Here is an 18,839-nt window from a genome sequence, read left to right as displayed (position 1 = left end):
CCGCTGGCCACAGCCGCTTGCTTGCTTCGCGCAGCCCCCGGCAATACGTCTCCCCAAGATTCACTTTTGAAAACGGGGGGCAATGTAAGCGCAATTAACACAAGTTTTGTGGTAAATATGCACATGCATGTCCTTTTCATTTTCTACCTTCATCTATACGATCTGTGTGCTTACGTTTTGTTGCCTGCATAGTGTGAAATAATAATATTGTGAGACACAGTTATTCCCGAGCTTCGTAGTTTCATTTTCTGAGCTCGCAATTTCAGTTGAGCCACGCAGAAATGAAGAAGGAGAATCCTTATCTTAAAATTCAGTCACCTCAGAAAAAGAAAAGGGAAAGACAATATGAAGCATATTGCACATGCAGGGAATGAACAACGGAACAACGGAAAAACTTCTACAAAACGTCCTTGATGACCACCGCGTAGTTAACTTTGAAGACGCCCGGGCACGAATTCAGGAACAGGCCCTTGTGTGGGATCCCTTGATGGCCACTGTGTACCTGCGGCGCGAACGTGCATTTAGACACGTTGCATAACTTTGTGACTGCGGCGAAATCCATTTTATTAATATAAGACCACGTGCTTTCTTTCCCATGCACCAAATTTTTGACGATTGCCTATAGCAATTAGAAGAATTGTAACCAGTGAGCTGAAATACTCGATGAGGCGGCTATCACTTCTACGATAACTCAAGAAGCTCGTGAATAATTAACGTAATTACACTAATTACCTTTTAGATAATGTGCAGAATTTTTTTAATTTGCGAGTTGTGCTGGTGGGTTCGCAAAGTGTATCCACTTGAATTCTCAGAACTACGCCTGTTTGGAGGTATTTTCTAAAAGTGCAACGAAATTCTTTGGTGTTCCAGAAATTTTGTGCTTCATTGCTTAAAATAGCATTTTCTTAGAAAGGTAAGCGGAACCGCAGTGCACTTCCACCGTACCTTTGACGGCGCATATCTCAAACCGGGGCCATTCTCAGTATTCGTTCCAAATCGATATACTATACAAACACAGTAGCTACAATTCGTAGATTGAGATATATGCCGTAAAGTAAATAATTATAAAAATAGTGTAATTATGTTTATAATTTAATTAAGCATTTCAATTTCTCGCAGAATTAATGGCAGTCTCCTCGAGTAATTTAGCTCAAGGGTTCGAATGGTACTATCTGGCCGTTTGTGTAATTCGATACAGTTAGAAGGTCAGGTAGAACGCTTAAAGTGCACACTATTTGACCTTCAGGAACGCCGAAATCAACAAAAATCATGTGGGAGAAACCTGGACAGTTTGCAGTCCGTAGTTAATATTACAAGTGCCGAAACAATCCCAAGTCGAGCCTTTCATTAGCATTCTTAGTGAACTTCACACACTATATCTACTTGTGTATGTATAATAATATCTGTGTATTTATCTATGTAGGTTTTTATCAAAACGTTTTCCCGCCTTCCTATACACCGTTTCATACATCAGATGCAAGGGTATGGAAACTAGAGATACCTTTTGCAGTGACTGCCTTCGCACTTGCAAATATTTCGATGTTCTTCATAGTAATTGTGTGGAGCTGTCCTTTATATAGGCTCAGAATTTAAAGCAACAGAGGTTTTAATGCTTAGAAACAAAGCAACTGTTTTATACAGCCGCAAAGGCGTTGTTTTAGGTCAGTTAGCTCTCCATTGTTATTCTTTTCAGGTTTTTCATTTGCATCCTGACGTGGCAGCTTCACGTGTTTGCTCGCGTGATGAAATTCCGTTGGCGTGCAGCGAAGCACTGACAGAACGCGCGAAGTGATAAATTTTCGTGACCAAACTACTTGTGCAGCTTCCACAGCGTTGCACCTGATGTCTGAAACGGAAAATAGGTCACATAGGTCACTGGGGGGGGGGGGGGGGGGGGGGCGTATGGGGCTGCTGTGTCGAGGTAACAGAGTTCGAGGCCAGCCATCGGACCACCTTGGCTCACTGAGTATGTGGCAATGCGCACATACGTGCCTGTCTTCAACGGACTTCTTTCACTCCGACATGAGTCGCTTATATGCGGGACTAGGTAGGTACCGCTCTTCGAAGAAAATCTTTGACACCAAGTTGTTTTAGGTCAGTTAGCTCTCCATCGTTATTATTTTCAGCATTTTCATTTGCAGCCTGACGCGGTAGCTTCACGTGTTTGCTCGCGTGGTGAAATTCCGTTGGTCCCCCTTTCACCCAAGAGGAAATGATGCTCATTAGGGCCCAGGACCAGACCTCTCAAATCCTGGCAGTCCAGAGGGCTCGCGAGAGGGCCGTCAGGTTTCACCTGATGGTCCCCGAGTGGGCTTAGCCAGGTGATGTCGAGTTTGCTCGCGTCTATTTTGGACCAAATAAAGTTGTTTCACTTACTCGCTCACTCACTCCCTCACTCCTCACTCACTCACTCACTCACTCACTCACTCACTCACTCACTCACTCACTCACTCACTCACTCACTCACTCACTCACTCACTCACTCACTCACTCACTCACTCACTCACTCACTCACTCACTCACTCACTCACTCACTCACACCAAGTAGGAGCACTGGATTGGGCCACTCTGTCGGTGCTGGTCTTCATTGAACCTTCTTGTGGCCAACTTGGGACACTGGATATGTACCAGTAGGTGTTTCCTGCTCCTCAATTCAGTGTTTACAAGTGTCACAAGTGTTCCTTAAGGACAGCAACACAACGTATTAGCAGGCAGCGCCACAAATGCACTGGTACGTGCCACTCTTCAGTGATCCTCTCACCGACTTGAGTATCTGAGTATGTGCCACTGAGTGCGTCGCAAACGAGGACACAATTCTCAGAGATCACACGCACCAGCACGCCGTGCTTCTCATTTCAAAGGCCACACGCGGACTTGTTGGCAGTGCCACTAGATGTCGCAGAGTGTTCGAAAAGATGTGCGAGAGAGGAGCTCGGTTGCTGCGTGACTCGTTTCTGAGCGTTCGCACGCACCAAAACGCCCTCGATTTCGGATTCCACGCGCAGTCTTCGCGGTGGTGGCGCTAGATGGCGCTGAGCGTTCTTTGGGAAGCGCGGAAGAGAAATCTTGCTGCTGTACACGCCTCGTGCACCACTCGTTTCGACGAAGGCAATACGTTGTGCGGCTATATTGATTCGATTATGATTGAAACGAATTATCGTCGACAGTCATCGTGAGATGGGTTCTGCCGAATGTTCTTTTTTTTTATAATTGCGAAATACGGTTACATTACAGAGACTGAATTAAAGAACTAATTATGATAATAAAGATATTCAGACAATTTGGCGGTTATAGAATGATTCTGAATACACGATCACCGATTTGATTAATTATCCTGTTAATTATTCAGCTTAACATGATCCCCTCTTTGTATCACAGATATAATTTGGAATATAATCTCATATGGCCATGCAGATGGCTGAAGCACAATAACGAAGCCTCGAAGGAGAGAATATTTTGAACATTTCAACAAATAGCTGATTTTCGAAATGAAAGTTGCAATATTTTCTTTTGATTTGTAAATTGATGGCAGCTTAATAGAAATAGCCGATGTTTTCAGGTTCTTGTCAGGAATAACATAGAGAGGACGGTTCGAGCCCAGACCTGTACGAGTAAAGCTTTAATGGCGCAATACGGAAGAATAATCTTCTAATGGAGATTTCCAGCTTACGTGTGGGATGCCATTTGTTATTTTCTGAAACTATGAAATGCGTAAATTCCGGTGCTGGGATTTTCAGTTCTGTAAAACCTTGGAATAGAGAAAATTTTCCTACACCCTATAGTTGTTGGCAGTCAAATTGCCTATGCTTCTTTCTCTGTTTTCCCCCAACAGCCTGTTCTAGGTACATCACCTATTTTGAGTAGGCGACTTGTTTGAGGCTGGTCATGATCATTGTCATGTACGCCTCTCTTTTGCCGTAGATGCTGTCTTCATGAGCATTAAAACGACGAATTGCGCACCAACATTTGGCCAATCCCCCATTGTGGGTATAAGCCATAGTATAAAGCCATCATCGTCATCATCATCATCATCATACTGCCAACTTGCCATATTTTTATGCGATGCACATGCATATTGCCATCTTCCTCTGCTAGAGTTGGCCTCCTTCTAGAATTGGCCTCCTTCTAGAGTTGGCCTCCACCACTAAGATTCTGCGTGCAACACGAAACATTGAAATGATTGCCTAGCGTAGTTGTTGCGCGATATATGTGCGCTTAGCTCCCCCAAATGTCAAATGCACATGCCCGCCGCTCTAGATGAGTGGCATTGGCGTTGCGATTCTAAGTATGATGTCACAGGTTCGATTCCTAGCCGCAGCGGCCGCATTTCGACGAGTGCGAAATGTGAAAACGCTGGTGTATTTACATTTCTGGTTGTTAAAATTAATCCCGTGTCCCCCACTACGGCATGCTGCATAATCATGTCAGGGTTTTCGCACGTAAAAACCCCAGATTGCTGTTATGACGTGGGCTCAAAGCCCAGTGGTGGTGGTCACGGAGAACGTTTTATGTTTCTTTACCCTACGGCGATGGTGAAGCTGGGAATGGCGAGGTGGACTCACGACAAGCATACTTCAATGAGAACGATCATCGTCAGTGTAACGGAATGGACGGACGGAAGGATGAAAAAGGTAAACCCGCCTTCGACGATGAAGCTGCTGTCGTAGTAAAACGTAAATGAGGGCAGAAAAGGATCAAATGGAGGGATAAGATGTTTTTCAGCTGTGGCGACCCTGGTGCCGGCAGAATGCAAGAACGATCGTGTACTTGCATTTGGTTTGATGAGGTGCCCGTCATAACACAGTCTGCCGTTTCGGGGCGTAAAATACCAAAACTTAAGTTTTGAGTGTCATTGTTAGCCGGGTTTGGTTGACGCAGATAACTCTGAATCTCCGAATGAGACCTTTTTCTTCCGCTCTACTTGAAGACAATGACCACGAGATGTTTCAATTTTCTCAAGCGCAGCATCAAGAAGCACGCGCACATTTATCTGTAGGAAGGCACGTGCAAGAGGAAAAGTTTGTCGTACTCTTTAATTATTTCAGCACACCTGTCCGTTGCTCATAGAGTGGACACAGTTGTCGTCACTAGCCTCTCTCCCGAAGATGGTAAACGTAGGCGCTTGGAGCTGCGAGTCCTAGATCCCAAACGCACTGTCCTTGCAGGTTCTTGTTGTCGCCCGACTATCTGCCGTGGCTTGCCGTCAGTGTTGACGAGGTATTATAGCGCGCATTTACCGCAATCAGTTCCAGGCGAATGTAGTCATTCTCAAGGCAGGACTTCCACACGTCTCGCTGGACCTCGAAGATCGCCCATCCATCAGAAAAGGTCTGAACATACCTGCCGAGCTGCAGAAATGTTTTGTAAAAAAAAGCAAAAGTCAGCTTGATGAACTTCTAAAGTGTGTTCACGTATGAAAGGAGGCTTTTTGAACTAGGGAGGGAGAGGTTTTTTTCATGTATTGAAGTTTTAATAAGCCTGTAATTTTTCAATGTAGTGCAGTGATTAATGTTGCAGGGATCATTTTTCGGTACTTTTAGGAAGGTCGGGTCGTTAAAAGGAAAGAAGCGCGAAAGGTGGTTATGCGTCACACTATCTTATCTTCGAACGACCAGCTTCATGCCTTTGGTTTCACCACAAAACATACGAAGACAAAAATAAAAGGTCGCACCACAACACAAGCACTGGCTAGCAAAGAATAAGATGAAGCTAGCGGTTCGAACCTGGGATATCTGTTAGCAAAGTTCAAGTCAGCAGGGTCGACGTTATTTCATATCGCTATAAAACAAAGGCAACAGCAGCCGTGGGATGTCAGGAACGCGTATTAAAGTATGCATTCTGAAGCACTTCCGCGAGAGCAGAGGCACCATTGACACGAGACACCTAGTGAATTTAGCGATTGGTGTCATATGAACTAGTGATACCAGAGTCATATTTGGGTCATATAACATTCGGGGAAAGTGTAATGACTGGGGTCAGTGTGCAGTGTGGGAGACGCTCTTCAATAAGAAGTGCCAGTACCGGCGTTAAGGCCCTCTGTGTAGGACAAGCCAAAAAGTAAGCTGCCCCGAAATAATACATTGAACTTCGTGGCTGAATCGCACCTTGCCGCGCACAGCTGGTGCCGTATAGGCAATTTATGGGAGTCGATACATTCATCACGATACGCAGGTTGTCACGAAAGCTTTCAATACATTAGAATACTATCATTCAACATAGCAGACAGGTACATCACAGGGAGCGCAGTTCTTAACGTTGCTGTTCGTGAACCATTTGGAGGCCATTCTAACATGGGTTCGGATAGCCCGTCGTCTGGCATTAAGAGGGGCTGCTGGGCAGTATCCTTAAGAAAGGCGCTTTTCTTTTTCAATAATGGTACTAAAATACTTCATATATTAAAGAATATGTCCTCAAAATGTAATACCTAAACGAGCTACAGAAATGCTTCAGACATGGCAGCAAAGTTACAATGCCCCTATAAAAATCCGTTTGGCTTCACAGCGATTTCACACAACTCCATCCTCAAAAGAACTGGATACATTGAAAGAGTAGTATTTTCCGGTTGAGATTTGTCTCTTTATAACAAATTTTAGCTATTGATAGTTTGAAACAGTTACCGAAAATGGAATGGTACTATGGTGGCAACGCGCTTGTATGTGAGGCAGCAATTTTGTTAATCGTAGTTTAAATACTCAGAAATTGTTGATACAGACCGAGTTGTCGTGTCAAACGGAAACGCGTCACTTCTCATCAACGCTGAAGAAAAAGTGCAGATTGTGCAGAAACTGGTATTCACCCTGATTCAACAAGGTAGTCATGCCGTAGTTACGAGGGCAAGCTCAGTGAAGATAGCTGGTGTCTCACTGAAGTACTCAAAAGTAATCTGAAGAGAAAAGCTGGAATTGAATTGAATTCTGGGGTTTCACGTGCCAAAATCCCGATTTGATTATGGGGCACGCCGTAGTGGGGGACTTCGGATGAATTTTGACCACCACGTTATCTTTAACATGCTTCCAATGCACGGGACAAGGGCGTTTATGCATTTCGCCACCGATGGAACGGAGGCCGCCGCGGCAGGGATTTCATCCCGTGACCTCGTGCTTAGCAGCACAACACCATAGCCGCTAAGCCACCGCGGCAAATGTGAAAGCTAGATTAACTACTAGGAAGGACTTTGCAAACGAATGAGAAGCAAATAATGTTGGAAGTTACGTCCCTCTTGAAATTTAGGCTTGATGGTTGACAACTGAACTCTCGAACGCGATTTTCGGGAAACGTTGCTTTCTGATGACAAAAAGAACGTTATCTCCGACTAACAGAATTTTCACTTCCGGAGTAAGTCTACGTGCTTTGAATATTCCAATGCATCTACTGAACTCAAGCAATTAGGTAACTTTCGGTAGATGTTTTAATGTAATACCATGTTCCTTGAACAATTGCCTTTAGAAGGGAATGTCAATGTTGACAAATGTATTTTGAAGCGAATTATTATGTTAATGTTATTTTTAGTTAAGTAAAAGGCCCATTCTGTGAGCAATATCTGACGAAAATTTCAATGGCCTAATTGCATCAGTTATATTTTATACAAGTTTCTTGATGAAAACACTAAAATTGATAGATACAAACGTGTACAATTGCGAAACATCCCAATATTTGTAGATAAAAGTTAGCATGGAGGATGAGAAAAAAATTTGTTTGCGGTCTTATTTCTATGCCATAAGGCATCCTTCCTCTAAATAAAAAAAAAGAAAATGCATTTACTAAGCACCTACAAGTTTTAACAAGGTTTCGTTTTGACGATCATAAGAAAATTGCAAAAGTTGTTGACCTTCCGCCTGTGTCTACCTTAACGAATATTTACACCATCTATGTGTAAGAGTAGGGGAAAAAATAAGGTATAGCAATACTCTTAACCAATACTATTCTATGTTTAAATGTTTGACGTATTCAATAACATAAAGTTTGCATCTAGCCGAGTTTCCTGCATTATCTGAGCGACCAGGCCTTTCAACATATTTCTTTTAGGTTCCGCCTTAATGTAATATATAGGCCAAAATAACGTACATCTAGGCACATTATGAATGCAAACAATATTTCACTGGCCAAAACAATGCCTACGCAGTCACCTTTTCTGTTAATGACTCATCGGACTCGTACGCCGCGAAGTAGCGGTGGCCGCCGTTCCGGAAGGTGACGTAGGCGTACTTGTTCCTGTGGTCATAGATTTTCCGTCCGTTGGTAAGCGTGGCGTTGCACGTGTCTTCGTAGTCCGTCATGAAGGAGCGTTCGCACAGATCGTACGGCTTCATCGGTGCGTCAGGCTTCGCAGCACCCACGAACACCATGACGGCCATCGTGGAAGACAACAACACGCGTAACTTGTCGCCATTCATCCGCAAAGTGTACACAACATCCACAGCGCCGTCCTGCGTTTGCAAATTGGAAATGAAAGCACATTGAAACCATTATAGGCCCAGTTCAGTAAAGAAAAACAATTTTTGTGAGTGTTCGTTTGCCCACCGGAATGAATAAATTTTCTGCGCGTAATTTCGAAGCCCTTTGTCCCGCATAAGGTTTGATTGTTTAGCCTTGCATAAGCTTGCATTCATTTGTTCTGCGATAGGATTACGGAGAGCAACAATATGATAATCCCTTTGACAGATCAACAGTCGGACCCGCCACGGTGCGACAGTGGCTATTGCGTTGTGCTCCTGAACACGAGGTCGGGGGTTCGATTCCTGGGCGCGACGACAGCATTTCGACGGCAGACGAAATTCAAAACCGATCGTGTACTTTGGTTTAGGTCCATTTTGAAGAACCACAGATTGTCGAAATCCATCCGGAGCCCCAGTGGTACTTTGGGGTGTTAAACCCTATGAACCAACAAATAAATAAATTATTTAATTGATTATTAATCACCAGTCCGCGGTCAAGGAAAGCTTCTAAATGAAGAGCGCAGGTTTCGACAAGGGTACTTGTCCCCTTGTCTGGAGCGACATGCCAAGCCTATAGTCACGTTGGCTCCAGGCACAGGCGCCCACTGATGGTCCCTTTTTTTGCGAGTGCTTATTTCAGTCACCTTTTTGTTCGCGCATAGTTCGACAGAGTATTTACTGTGATCTGTCCCAAATGCGCAAATAAGGTGACGATGGGGCTGCAGTTTGTAACGATTTCACTTAATTTTAAATTCTTTCAGCGCTTAATCAATGACTGCCTGCGAAGCGGCGCTCTCTAAATTGCCGGGATCGGCCGCTTGACGGCACGTATCACAAGAAATTATAAGAACAAGAACGAGTATATTGTTACAAATTTTCCTGCTGATGATTTTGTTAATTTAGCCGTTCTGATACGTTCACCGCGCGCTTACATTAGCTGAGTGCGTTTTGAATGTTTTCGCCTTCATAACATCACTGATAATTTATTTGATGCACCAATTGCATTTTAGCTATGTATGGATCATTGCCTATGGACGACTTTTTCGAAAGTGGGCAGGTGGAGCTACAGGAACAAATAGCTTACGAAGTCTTGGTGCGGTGAGTGGGAACGGATCGCTGATACCGGAAAAACGCGGCAATGGTCTGTTGAAGAGACATGCGGCCGTGCTTCAGGGTCACCGTGTAGGTGGGTCTGTACAATGATCGTGGTGAGGTACCTAGAGCGAAATTGAAAAAAAAAAAAAAAAGAAATGTGGTTTGCAAAAACAAGAAATCCGCCCTAAATACTATAGTGTCTCTACAAAAATTATTGCAGAATTATTCCAACCGTGAAATTAAAACCTTTGTGGATTCTGACTATGCTAAGTCCTTCGCGAAGTTAACGTGCCAACGAGTTAACGATCATCAGTGGTCAACGAACTAGCGGTTCTGATGAGAGCGTTCCTTCCCATAATTACTTCTAGCATAAAGTATAATCGACAATGTTGCCATAAGCGATAATGAAGGTGGTATGTAGACTTGCCTCAACAAATTTTTTTTTAGTGTGTTTGACGAACTTGAGTAAACTCAAAAGGAGGGGTCAAACAAGAGATGTCCCTATAGCCAACGTTTCGACAAGTCAACTTGCCTTCGCTTTAACGAAAAATAGTTATCTTGTCGAGACGTTAGCTTCACTTTGAGGTATCCCTTGATCGGCCACTGTTTATCAGTCCAATAATCCATATATATTTACCTCTACCTTGCTTCTAGCATAAGGGAATCAATGCACGTTCAGATTTTAGAATCATGCGACCGCAAGGGCGGCATTACGATCATCAAAGAACGATATATTGATTAATTATGCGCTGCAGTTTGATTCATCACTCATTATTACGAATTTGGTCGTATTGCGCAGGTAAATACACGTTTTCTTGCCAAAGTATTTCTTTCGGTGTACTTTTGTCTGTTTCGACGCTAAGAGAACGAAATCCCCTACAGCTCCTCAAGGACACAAGCCGTGAAGATGCTTTAAGACAAACATCGAAGAAAGTTATGGCATTCTTTTCAATAGCAAGCGCCACCCACCGAGACAATAGAGCCAACTGTTCTGAGTGATAAAAGAATGTCAGATCATAAGGAAACATTGAATAAGTAAAGCTGGTAACTTAGAAAACATAAACGTCGCGCCAACGAAACAGACGCAACCGAGACAACGGGAAATAAGATAACCTAGCGATCACCTCATCGCCTTTACTGTTTGTGTCACACCGGAACTCTTTTATTTGAGACAGTGCCGGCTAGCCTGACTCTTTCAAATTTTACGGGAAATAGGGCAGCTTGCAGAGATGGCGGAGAGACTGTAAAAATAGCAATTTCGAAATTAAAGTTAGATCACAATGAAACATTGAGAGAACACATGAGACATTACTACTCATCGATGAAAGTTTTTTTCTACTATTTGGGTCATTTAGGCAATTAACACGCAAGTAATTCGATATGTACTATGGGACCCGCACAAGCGTTATCTTTTAAATCGGAAACTCGTGAGTTCAAGATAGCCTTCACAGACACAGTTGAATTTTCGTATACGCTAACGGGGCAGTGAAGACGGCTTTATAAAATCGTGAATATTTCATTAAGCCGATGAAGCAGATCGGAGTGACGTAAGCGGGCACGACGTAGGAGAAGAACTGGTGTCAGTAGCGCGTGCATAATATTGAATAGCGTCCAGAGGGCGCTGTGCGTCATAGTAGCCTATACTCCGTTTCATACGTCAAGTGCAACACTGTGGAAGCTACGCAAGAAGTCCGTTCACCAAAGTTTATTACTCCGCGCGTTTCCGTCTATGCTTCGCAGCGTGCCAGCGGCGTTTGCTCGCGCGAGCATGCACGTGAAGCTGCCGCGACGGGCTGCAATTAAAAAATAACGAAAAGCAAATTCATTTAAAACAACGTGTTAGCAGCCGCATAAGTATACATGGATTGTTTCTATGGGTAAACTCTCTATTTTTCATTCAGAACTTCGCTCGTATAAAGAACATTTTCACAAAGATTGGGTCAAGAAATACCGAACTATTTCTAAATGCGAACGCAGCAACTGTAAAAAGTACCTCTAGCCTCCACAGCGTTGCACCTGATGTATGAAACGGAGTATAGTGAGCTTTCATACGCAGCCTAAGAACAGCGCCATTTGAGAGTGCGTGTGCATCTAAAGGTGAGATGGTTGTGCGACTTTTAATGCATCAGCATTAGGAGGGTCATATTGGAACGCCCGCCCGCCCGCCCGCCCGCCCGCCCGCTTGCCCGCTTGCCCGCACGCACGCACGCACGCGCGCACGCACGCACGCACGCACGCACGCACGCACGCACGCACGCACGCATGCACACACGCACACACGCACACACACACACACACACGCACACGCACACGCACACGCACACGCACACACACGCACACACGCACACGCACACACACGCAAAAGTGTCATCGTGAATATTAACTGCGTGTTTCCAACTTTGCTTCTTCCGCTTGCTAGACTGTGGTTTGGCGCTGCAGTCAACTGAGGAAAGTACCAGAGCAACGTGTCTGCAATGGCCTATGGAGGCGTGGCAATCTTCGGTTAAAGCGTGCGACAGGTTCGCAGGACTTTTTTTTTTTCGTCGTATTTCCGTGTATGTCGGCTATATTTGTTTTTTATTTTAATATTTTTGGTGATGGGATGAGACGGGGGTGCAGGAGCTCGAGTGGCCAACACGAAGCAACATGGCTGCGCGGGCACTTATGCAAGCGTGTGTGACTTCGTGTGGCGTCGCTGTTCTTTGACACCGGAAACTTTTTCTGTGCGACGCGGGGCTAGGTCAGCGTTCACATGTTGACTGTGTCGAGGATTATGTGTCGCATCTCCTACTCGCCCCTGCAAAGTGTTCACCCTGTTTTGCCAGGTAAGTGCATTTACCTACTGCTTAAGAAAGTTTTCGCAGCTATACAGCATGGCGGGACTTATAGGTAACAAACAACTCGCCTGACCCAGCAAGCAGCCGCCTGTAAAGATTACTTAGCGTCCTTACCGACGAAGCAAGCTTGAGTGCAAATGTGTTCCGGCAAGCAGCCCTTGGAGGAAAATATTTAGCCCAAATGTTTTTATAGTTATGCGTCGTTTCAGTTTTCGTTTATGTTACGAATTCGCCAGTAACATTTTTTTGGGGGAGATAAACTGTACGTGATCGCTTTGTCACTTACGCAACTGATGAGGGATGGCGACGCGCAACACTCTAATGAAGGCGCAATAAAGAATGAGAATGTTCTTACTCCATATTGTGCACTTCATTAACAAAGTCAATTCTCGATTGCTTGTTGATCAGCACCGCCCCCAGGAAAGTCATCCACTCTATGTAGCTCTGTTGTTTCAAGGCAGCGTTCATGACCTGCACGACACAAGAACAAAGGCCGCACAGACAGAACCGATAACTTGGCGGGACAAAATCCTGAATAATTGGAAAGCAACCGCTGCTACCTAAACATCAGTATAAGAACTAAGAAATCCGACAGCGCCGACACGTTGCTGCTATGCATGAAAGTAGAAATGCTATCGGCGCTCATGCAATTGACTGATAGCGGCGTTGCTCCGAAAACGTTTCTTTAAGGGAGGCTTCAACGCAATATTGACATTGACGTCGAAAAATAAATCAGGAGCGCGGACGACAAAGTTCGCCAACTTACGGGACTAATAACATACCTGCCTGTTGTGCATGCTCTGCATCGATGGCGCGGTCGCTGTCGTTTAGGCTATTGCAGTCATTTACGTTGTTTGTATGATATGTAGGCGTGATCCTCGCATTTTCAATTGCCTGCTTGGACAAGGAGCCTTTCTCTTCCTTCGCGAGGACGCGCGTGTGGAATGTGAAGGCTCATTTTTGCTGTGCAAAAGCGTTGCTTCAGCCGCAGCTTTCCTAAACAAATAAGTCCGAAATAAGTGAAGGTATTCATCGTTTCCCTTTCTCGCAAGCCGTCCAACATTCTTCTCAAGGACGTTGCATTGCACCAGCGGATGACAGAATGTACTATCATGAGCAATATGAGCGGGAATACGCGAACGTGGGGCAAATAACATCTAAACCGAGTTAAAGCGATACACGTGGATGGGGCTGTCGAAAACAGAGGGGAAAGGGGGACGCTCTTTTTATTAATTCTTTTATTTCAATACTTTCAGGGCCCACAGAGCGTTACGGAAGGGAGTGGTAACAATAAATAGAAAAATAAAAACGCAAAGCAAATATTAGGTAACATATTCAAGCGTTCTTTCTTAAGGTCGATGGGGTCCGTAATAGATACACTGGAGGTGGCAAGTGGTTCCAGTCATTATAAGTTTGAGGAATGAAAAAATGAAAGTGTTGGGGTTAGTGTGACAACGATGAACAAACACTTTATAGCAATGATCAATACGAGATGATATCAATGAAGAGTGGGAAAGTAATTCTTGCTTAAGACCAGGGTTATGGTAGTAAATGTTGTGAAATAAGTAGACGTGCTATATTCCCGCGTAAGAAAAGGGACAGAAGCCGTAACGCTGTTTCCGTAGATCATACAGTGGAAAGACGGGAGTAGTTCGAAAAATATCAAATGTGCGCTACCATATTGTACAGCTTCAAAGTGGCTAACAAAACTTTCAGTAAATGGATCCCACACAGTTGATGCATATTCTAGTGTGGAACGAACAAAATTTTTATAAAAAAGGAGTTTAAGAGAAGAAGGGGCCATTGAAAAATTACCGCGCAGGTACCAAAGCATGCGTTTAACATTACTGATAATATAATTAATGTGTAGTTGCCAAGAGATTTGAATTAATATGGACCCGTAAGTATTAGTAAGTAGTTACTTCTCCGAGAGGGGAACCATTTATGTTATACTTACAGGCGTTAGTGGATAGTTTGAGTTATTATCATTAGTTTGTTCGTCGCGTTGAGTTTCATTTTCCATGTGTTACACCTATCAGAAATATTACCAAGGTGAGTCTGTAGTAGTGATGTGTCATTATCAGAGGAAATCACGTGATATACAACACAGCCGTCTGCAAAAAACCTAATAGAGGAGTTAATACAATCGGGTAAATCGTTTACGTAAATTAGAACAACAAGGGGCCCAAGGACAGAACCTCTTCCGCTAACTGTTGGCATTCCTATACCGGACCTGCATTCGTACAAAACGGTAGCTTACGGCATTTCACTGGCCGCCGATAGCCGATAAGACGGTTACGTACACGGTCACTCACACCGAGTCATTTTTTTTTTCAGTCATGCTTTACCTTTTTATCTTTTTTTTTTTTCTGAGAGCACAGCTCTTAGGCGCCCGTTCTTGAGTTTAGCGTAAGGTATATTCAGACATACCACCATAGGATCTGATGTACATCTTATGGAGCACATCGTGTCACACGTTCCAGACAGACGGACAGGTTTCCCATGAAAGTACCTCTTGAATGTTTACGCTTAAAAACAGCGCTGCAATTGGCCATGCTTCGGTGCACAAAGTTACCTGTAACCGCGTCATCAAACAGCTTTATCAATGCTCGCTGGCGATGCGCAGCTCTGCACTTTGTATAAAGAGACGCGTGGTGGGCGTGCCAGCAGTTATTAGAACAGCGTCCTCCTTTATACTTTGCTTCCAATGGCGGCCGCCACGTATCGCCCATAGCAGGGTTCGAGGCTATCTGACACGCGCTCCTGTGTTCCCGCTCATATTGCTTACGATAGTACGCAGCCTGCGCAAATGCAGGGATGAAGTCAGCAGTTTAGAGCCTCCGAAATGCATATATTTCATCAAGTGGCTACCACATTGTTCGCCTTCTGTCTGTAGCAGTTCTGTTGTGAAATATTCGGCCGGATTCACAGCCGTCAAACGCCCCGTCCCGTCACGGCACCGGCGTCCGTCACGAAACGGTAGTTTCTTGCCAGTTCACCCTCAAAAATAGCACACCACTGACCTTGATTGGTGCTGCTAAGGTCGCTTGTGGCCCCCCCCCCCCCTTTTTTTTTTTTAGTAAGACCGGCGATAAAACACTGTTTCATGATGAACGCCGGAGCCGTGACGGGGACGGGGCGGGTCGTTTAACGGCTGTGTGAATCCCGCCTTGTAAGTGGATGACAAGAGGACGCGAAAGTAGGGGTCGTCCATTAGCTCCACACCGTGTGCGATGTCGCGATCAGCAAGACGCTCGCCCGCAGGGGTGGCTTGCACGAACATTCAATAAAGAAAATAATAAAGAATTTAAAAACGCTTTCTAGGGCGGACTAGGTGTTGTCTAGAGTACATTCAAGAACACGTTCTCAAATTCGTTATTATTTTCGTTATTGAATGTTCGTGCAAGCTGCCCCAGATCATTACTGTAATGAAACTAATATACAACGCTAACGGTCTTGCCAGTACATTGTTTAGGAGAGAGAGAGAGAAATAGGAAAAGGAGGAAGGCTAATAAAATGGGAATATCTGGCCATCTGCCCTGCACTGGGGGGTCGGAAAGGAGAAATGCTGCAGGCAAAGAAAGGGAGAGCGCACCACTCAAGCACGCATTACACAGGGACATAATAAAAATAAAAGACACGCTTATTCTTCTCTTTATATGCTGGAACTTTTGAATTGAATTCATTTTTTTTGCATTTCATACAAAAAGAAGGAATTCATGGAGCAGGTGTGAAAAGACATACTTAATCATACACGAATGAACTACTCTGTCAATATTGCCGACGTAGCTCTTCCGCATGTTTTGGCATCAAATATAGTGCCGCACTTTAAGCGTCCGAAGAATATAATCATCGTACTTGAAATTTCCAAAAGATGCGTGAACGCATTTATTATTACGGAAAAGAATCTAAAAGCTTCTACTCAACTGAACATTTCCAAAGCCGAAATAATTTTATGGCTGCTTTCTGGCAGTTCCTGACCTCCCGTGGTACCTCAGTGCCAATGGCCATGCGTTGATGAGCTCGACGTTGCGGGTGCGATTACCGTCACATGTATATGGGGGCAAAATGCAAAACCATTGCGTACTTAGATTTAGGTGCACTTGAAGGACCCCAGGTGGTCAAAATTATTCCGGAGTTCCCCATTGCAGCGTGCCTCCTAATCAAATATGGGATTTTATAGATCAAACCCAAGAATTTGATTTTAATGATTTCCCATGTCCTGTTGTTTAAGCCGAGCTACTGATGAAGTGCACATCTCTTTAATCTTATGCTTCCTTGTGGAGAGGCATTTCGAGGAGAGCTTAAAGCAAATCTCGAATTCGCGGGCGTAGAGAAACTTTTGTGGTTTGACGAGCATCCGGGGCCACGGGTCTGGACGCTGTCCTGAATTTGCTGATCAACCCTTCGTAAAGTCCGTGCACATGATGGAAACTGTTGCAGTTTTTGTTGCAGTATGTTTATTGTCCCAACAGTAATTGCTATACAGGGTGTTTCATCGAACACTTTCAAAAATGTTTAAAGGTAGTCTGTGGCAGATAGCTCGGTTCTAGTTTATGAGCCGGTCTACTCGAAGCGGCAAATATTACTTGCACAAAAATTAAAATGCAAAATCGTCTAATTAACAAGAAATCATGAATTAACTTTCTGGCTAATTATATTATGACCCATATTGCAATTTAGAAATTCTAGCAGTGGACATCGCAAAGCGGATCCACTTGCAACGAATTCTCAGGAAGCCACTATAGTTTAGATGTACAAATTCCCGAACTTTTCGGAGAAATCATTGGCGTTTCAGTTACTTGTATGCTTCAGTGCATGAAACGACGTTTTCTAAACAAATTAACTGGAACGCCAATGCATTTCTCCGCAAAGTTCAGGAATATATATCTCGAAACTAGTGTCATCTTGAAAATTCTTTCCTAGTGGATCCGCCTGGCGAACTCCACGGCTACAATTTGTAAATTGCAATATGGCCATAATGTAATTAGTTCAAAATTTTGTTAATAAATAGATTCTTTTGGATCTCAATTTTTTGTGCAAGTATTGCCCGCCGCTTCGAGTGGACCAGCTCATGAACTAGAATTGTGACATCTGCCACAGGCAACTTTTAAAGATTTTTGAATGTGTTCGCTGAAACACCCTGTATGTTTTCTAAAGGTATCAAGAGGTCGTACCTTAAAGGCGGTGGCTAGCGTGTTTGTGCTGACGCCAAGATGTCGCGCAAAGTTGAGCACACCCATGGCAGATATGTTCATCCTCCGCACAAGCTGGGAAAGCTCGCGGCTCATGCCAGCCAGAGATGCCACCGTGCTGGCGGAATTGCCGAGGTCACGCAGGGAGAAGCTCACGCCGGCTCCCATGTTAGGTTGAAGTGCAATGGCCTGCACCCCAAAAAAAAAAAAAAAAAAAAAAAAAACCAGCGGCGTTTAATTGCCCGATGATTTCAGTGCCTTGTCGCACTCTCGCAAGGCGTGAGGCATGAATTTTTCTTTGCTCTCCGCTGTACATAAAAAAAGGCGACGAGATCACTTTCCTTACAGCGACCATCCTTATAGTAAACGTTCGCATTCGAGACTTGCGGAAGATTGTAGGCAACCTTATAAGGGCGCATCAAATATGATTGAAATGATAAATAGGAAAATGATCTGGGAGATCAAAGAAGACATTTTTAATGAATTCCATGTTGGATTCCATAACCATAATGCGTCCTTTTCTAAAAAAAAAAAGCGAAATGAAAAATTTGCGGATCCCACGCATTGTGTAAATCGACGTAACCGAAACTTTGTGTGCTGATTGCTTTGACTGACAATAATTAGCGACGGTGTTGGCGTCGAATGTCTAATTTCTTCAGCGATTAGTTCAATACGAGAATGGTGAGTTTTTGTACCTTGCGTGCACCACTGCTGTTTGCCTCCGCATAGTCCACAGACCACACAAGGCATGTTTCCTTGAGGCGTTGTTGTGGCGTCATTGTGCATAATCTCTGAGAGCAGAGCATTATCATTGCCTTACGTCGCACATCGCATCGTGGCAGAAGCGTTAAACATTAATTGGACTGTGGGTCTGTACGTAATTCAATTAATTATTGTAAAATTGTATGTATACATTGTACACATACATTTGCGGTCTGCGCTACGTTTGGCTGCGTCGCAAAGATACTCTCGTTCCGCGCGACGCTTCTTTCAAACCTGCGTGTCTTCGACGCCGAGTGTACGCTTTGGAGCCATTTTTCTGACGCGTGTTTACGGGCTCCTTCTGCATACGTGACCAGCACGCTGTTGAGACTGCCGGACGCTGTTGAGCGTTCAGCGCTCTCTTCAGGCTATGGGCGATTATAAGGGTTACACTATCGCATCCAAGCACGCGACGTCCACAGCCCAGCAGATGCATTTTTTTCGCACAGGAAAGCAAGCATAGCACGTCCTATACGTGGCCGGGATGTGCGGTGGCGAGTGCCATCTGGTGGTGT

At 44.3% G+C, this 18,839-nt stretch overlaps 1 protein-coding gene across 1 annotated transcript; it reads right to left on the bottom strand.

The window, feature by feature from the left end:
* Nucleotides 1-5,025: 5,025 nt before the first annotated feature.
* On the bottom strand, nucleotides 5,026-18,526 carry LOC129385111 (uncharacterized). Its single transcript, XM_055071158.2, has 5 exons — nucleotides 17,545-18,526; nucleotides 12,723-12,838; nucleotides 9,520-9,652; nucleotides 8,127-8,426; nucleotides 5,026-5,348 (listed from the first exon to the last, which is right to left on the bottom strand). Exons 1-5 carry the CDS (start codon nucleotides 17,728-17,730, stop codon nucleotides 5,184-5,186), a joined length of 900 nt encoding a protein of 299 aa, XP_054927133.2. The 5' UTR covers nucleotides 17,731-18,526; the 3' UTR covers nucleotides 5,026-5,183.
* Between the last annotated feature and the right edge of the window lie 313 nt (nucleotides 18,527-18,839).

Source organism: Dermacentor andersoni, chromosome 5 (genome assembly GCF_023375885.2).
Source record: "Dermacentor andersoni chromosome 5, qqDerAnde1_hic_scaffold, whole genome shotgun sequence".
NCBI lineage: Eukaryota > Metazoa > Arthropoda > Arachnida > Ixodida > Ixodidae > Dermacentor > Dermacentor andersoni.
Note: the sequence above shows the minus strand (reverse complement) of the source record. Positions and strands in the feature narration are given on the sequence as shown.

Bases quoted from the DNA above. Each gene is read 5' to 3' on its own strand.
- LOC129385111 (XM_055071158.2), bottom strand. From the start codon at position 17,730: ATGGGAGCCGGCGTGAGCTTCTCCCTGCGTGACCTCGGCAATTCCGCC. The intron at 8,427-9,519 runs GTAAGCTATTTG...TTGCAAACGCAG, and splicing joins ACTCACCGCACCAAGACTTC to GACGGCGCTGTGGATGTTGT. The intron at 5,349-8,126 runs GTGACTGCGTAG...ACATTTCTGCAG, and splicing joins ATGAGTCATTAACAGAAAAG to CTCGGCAGGTATGTTCAGAC.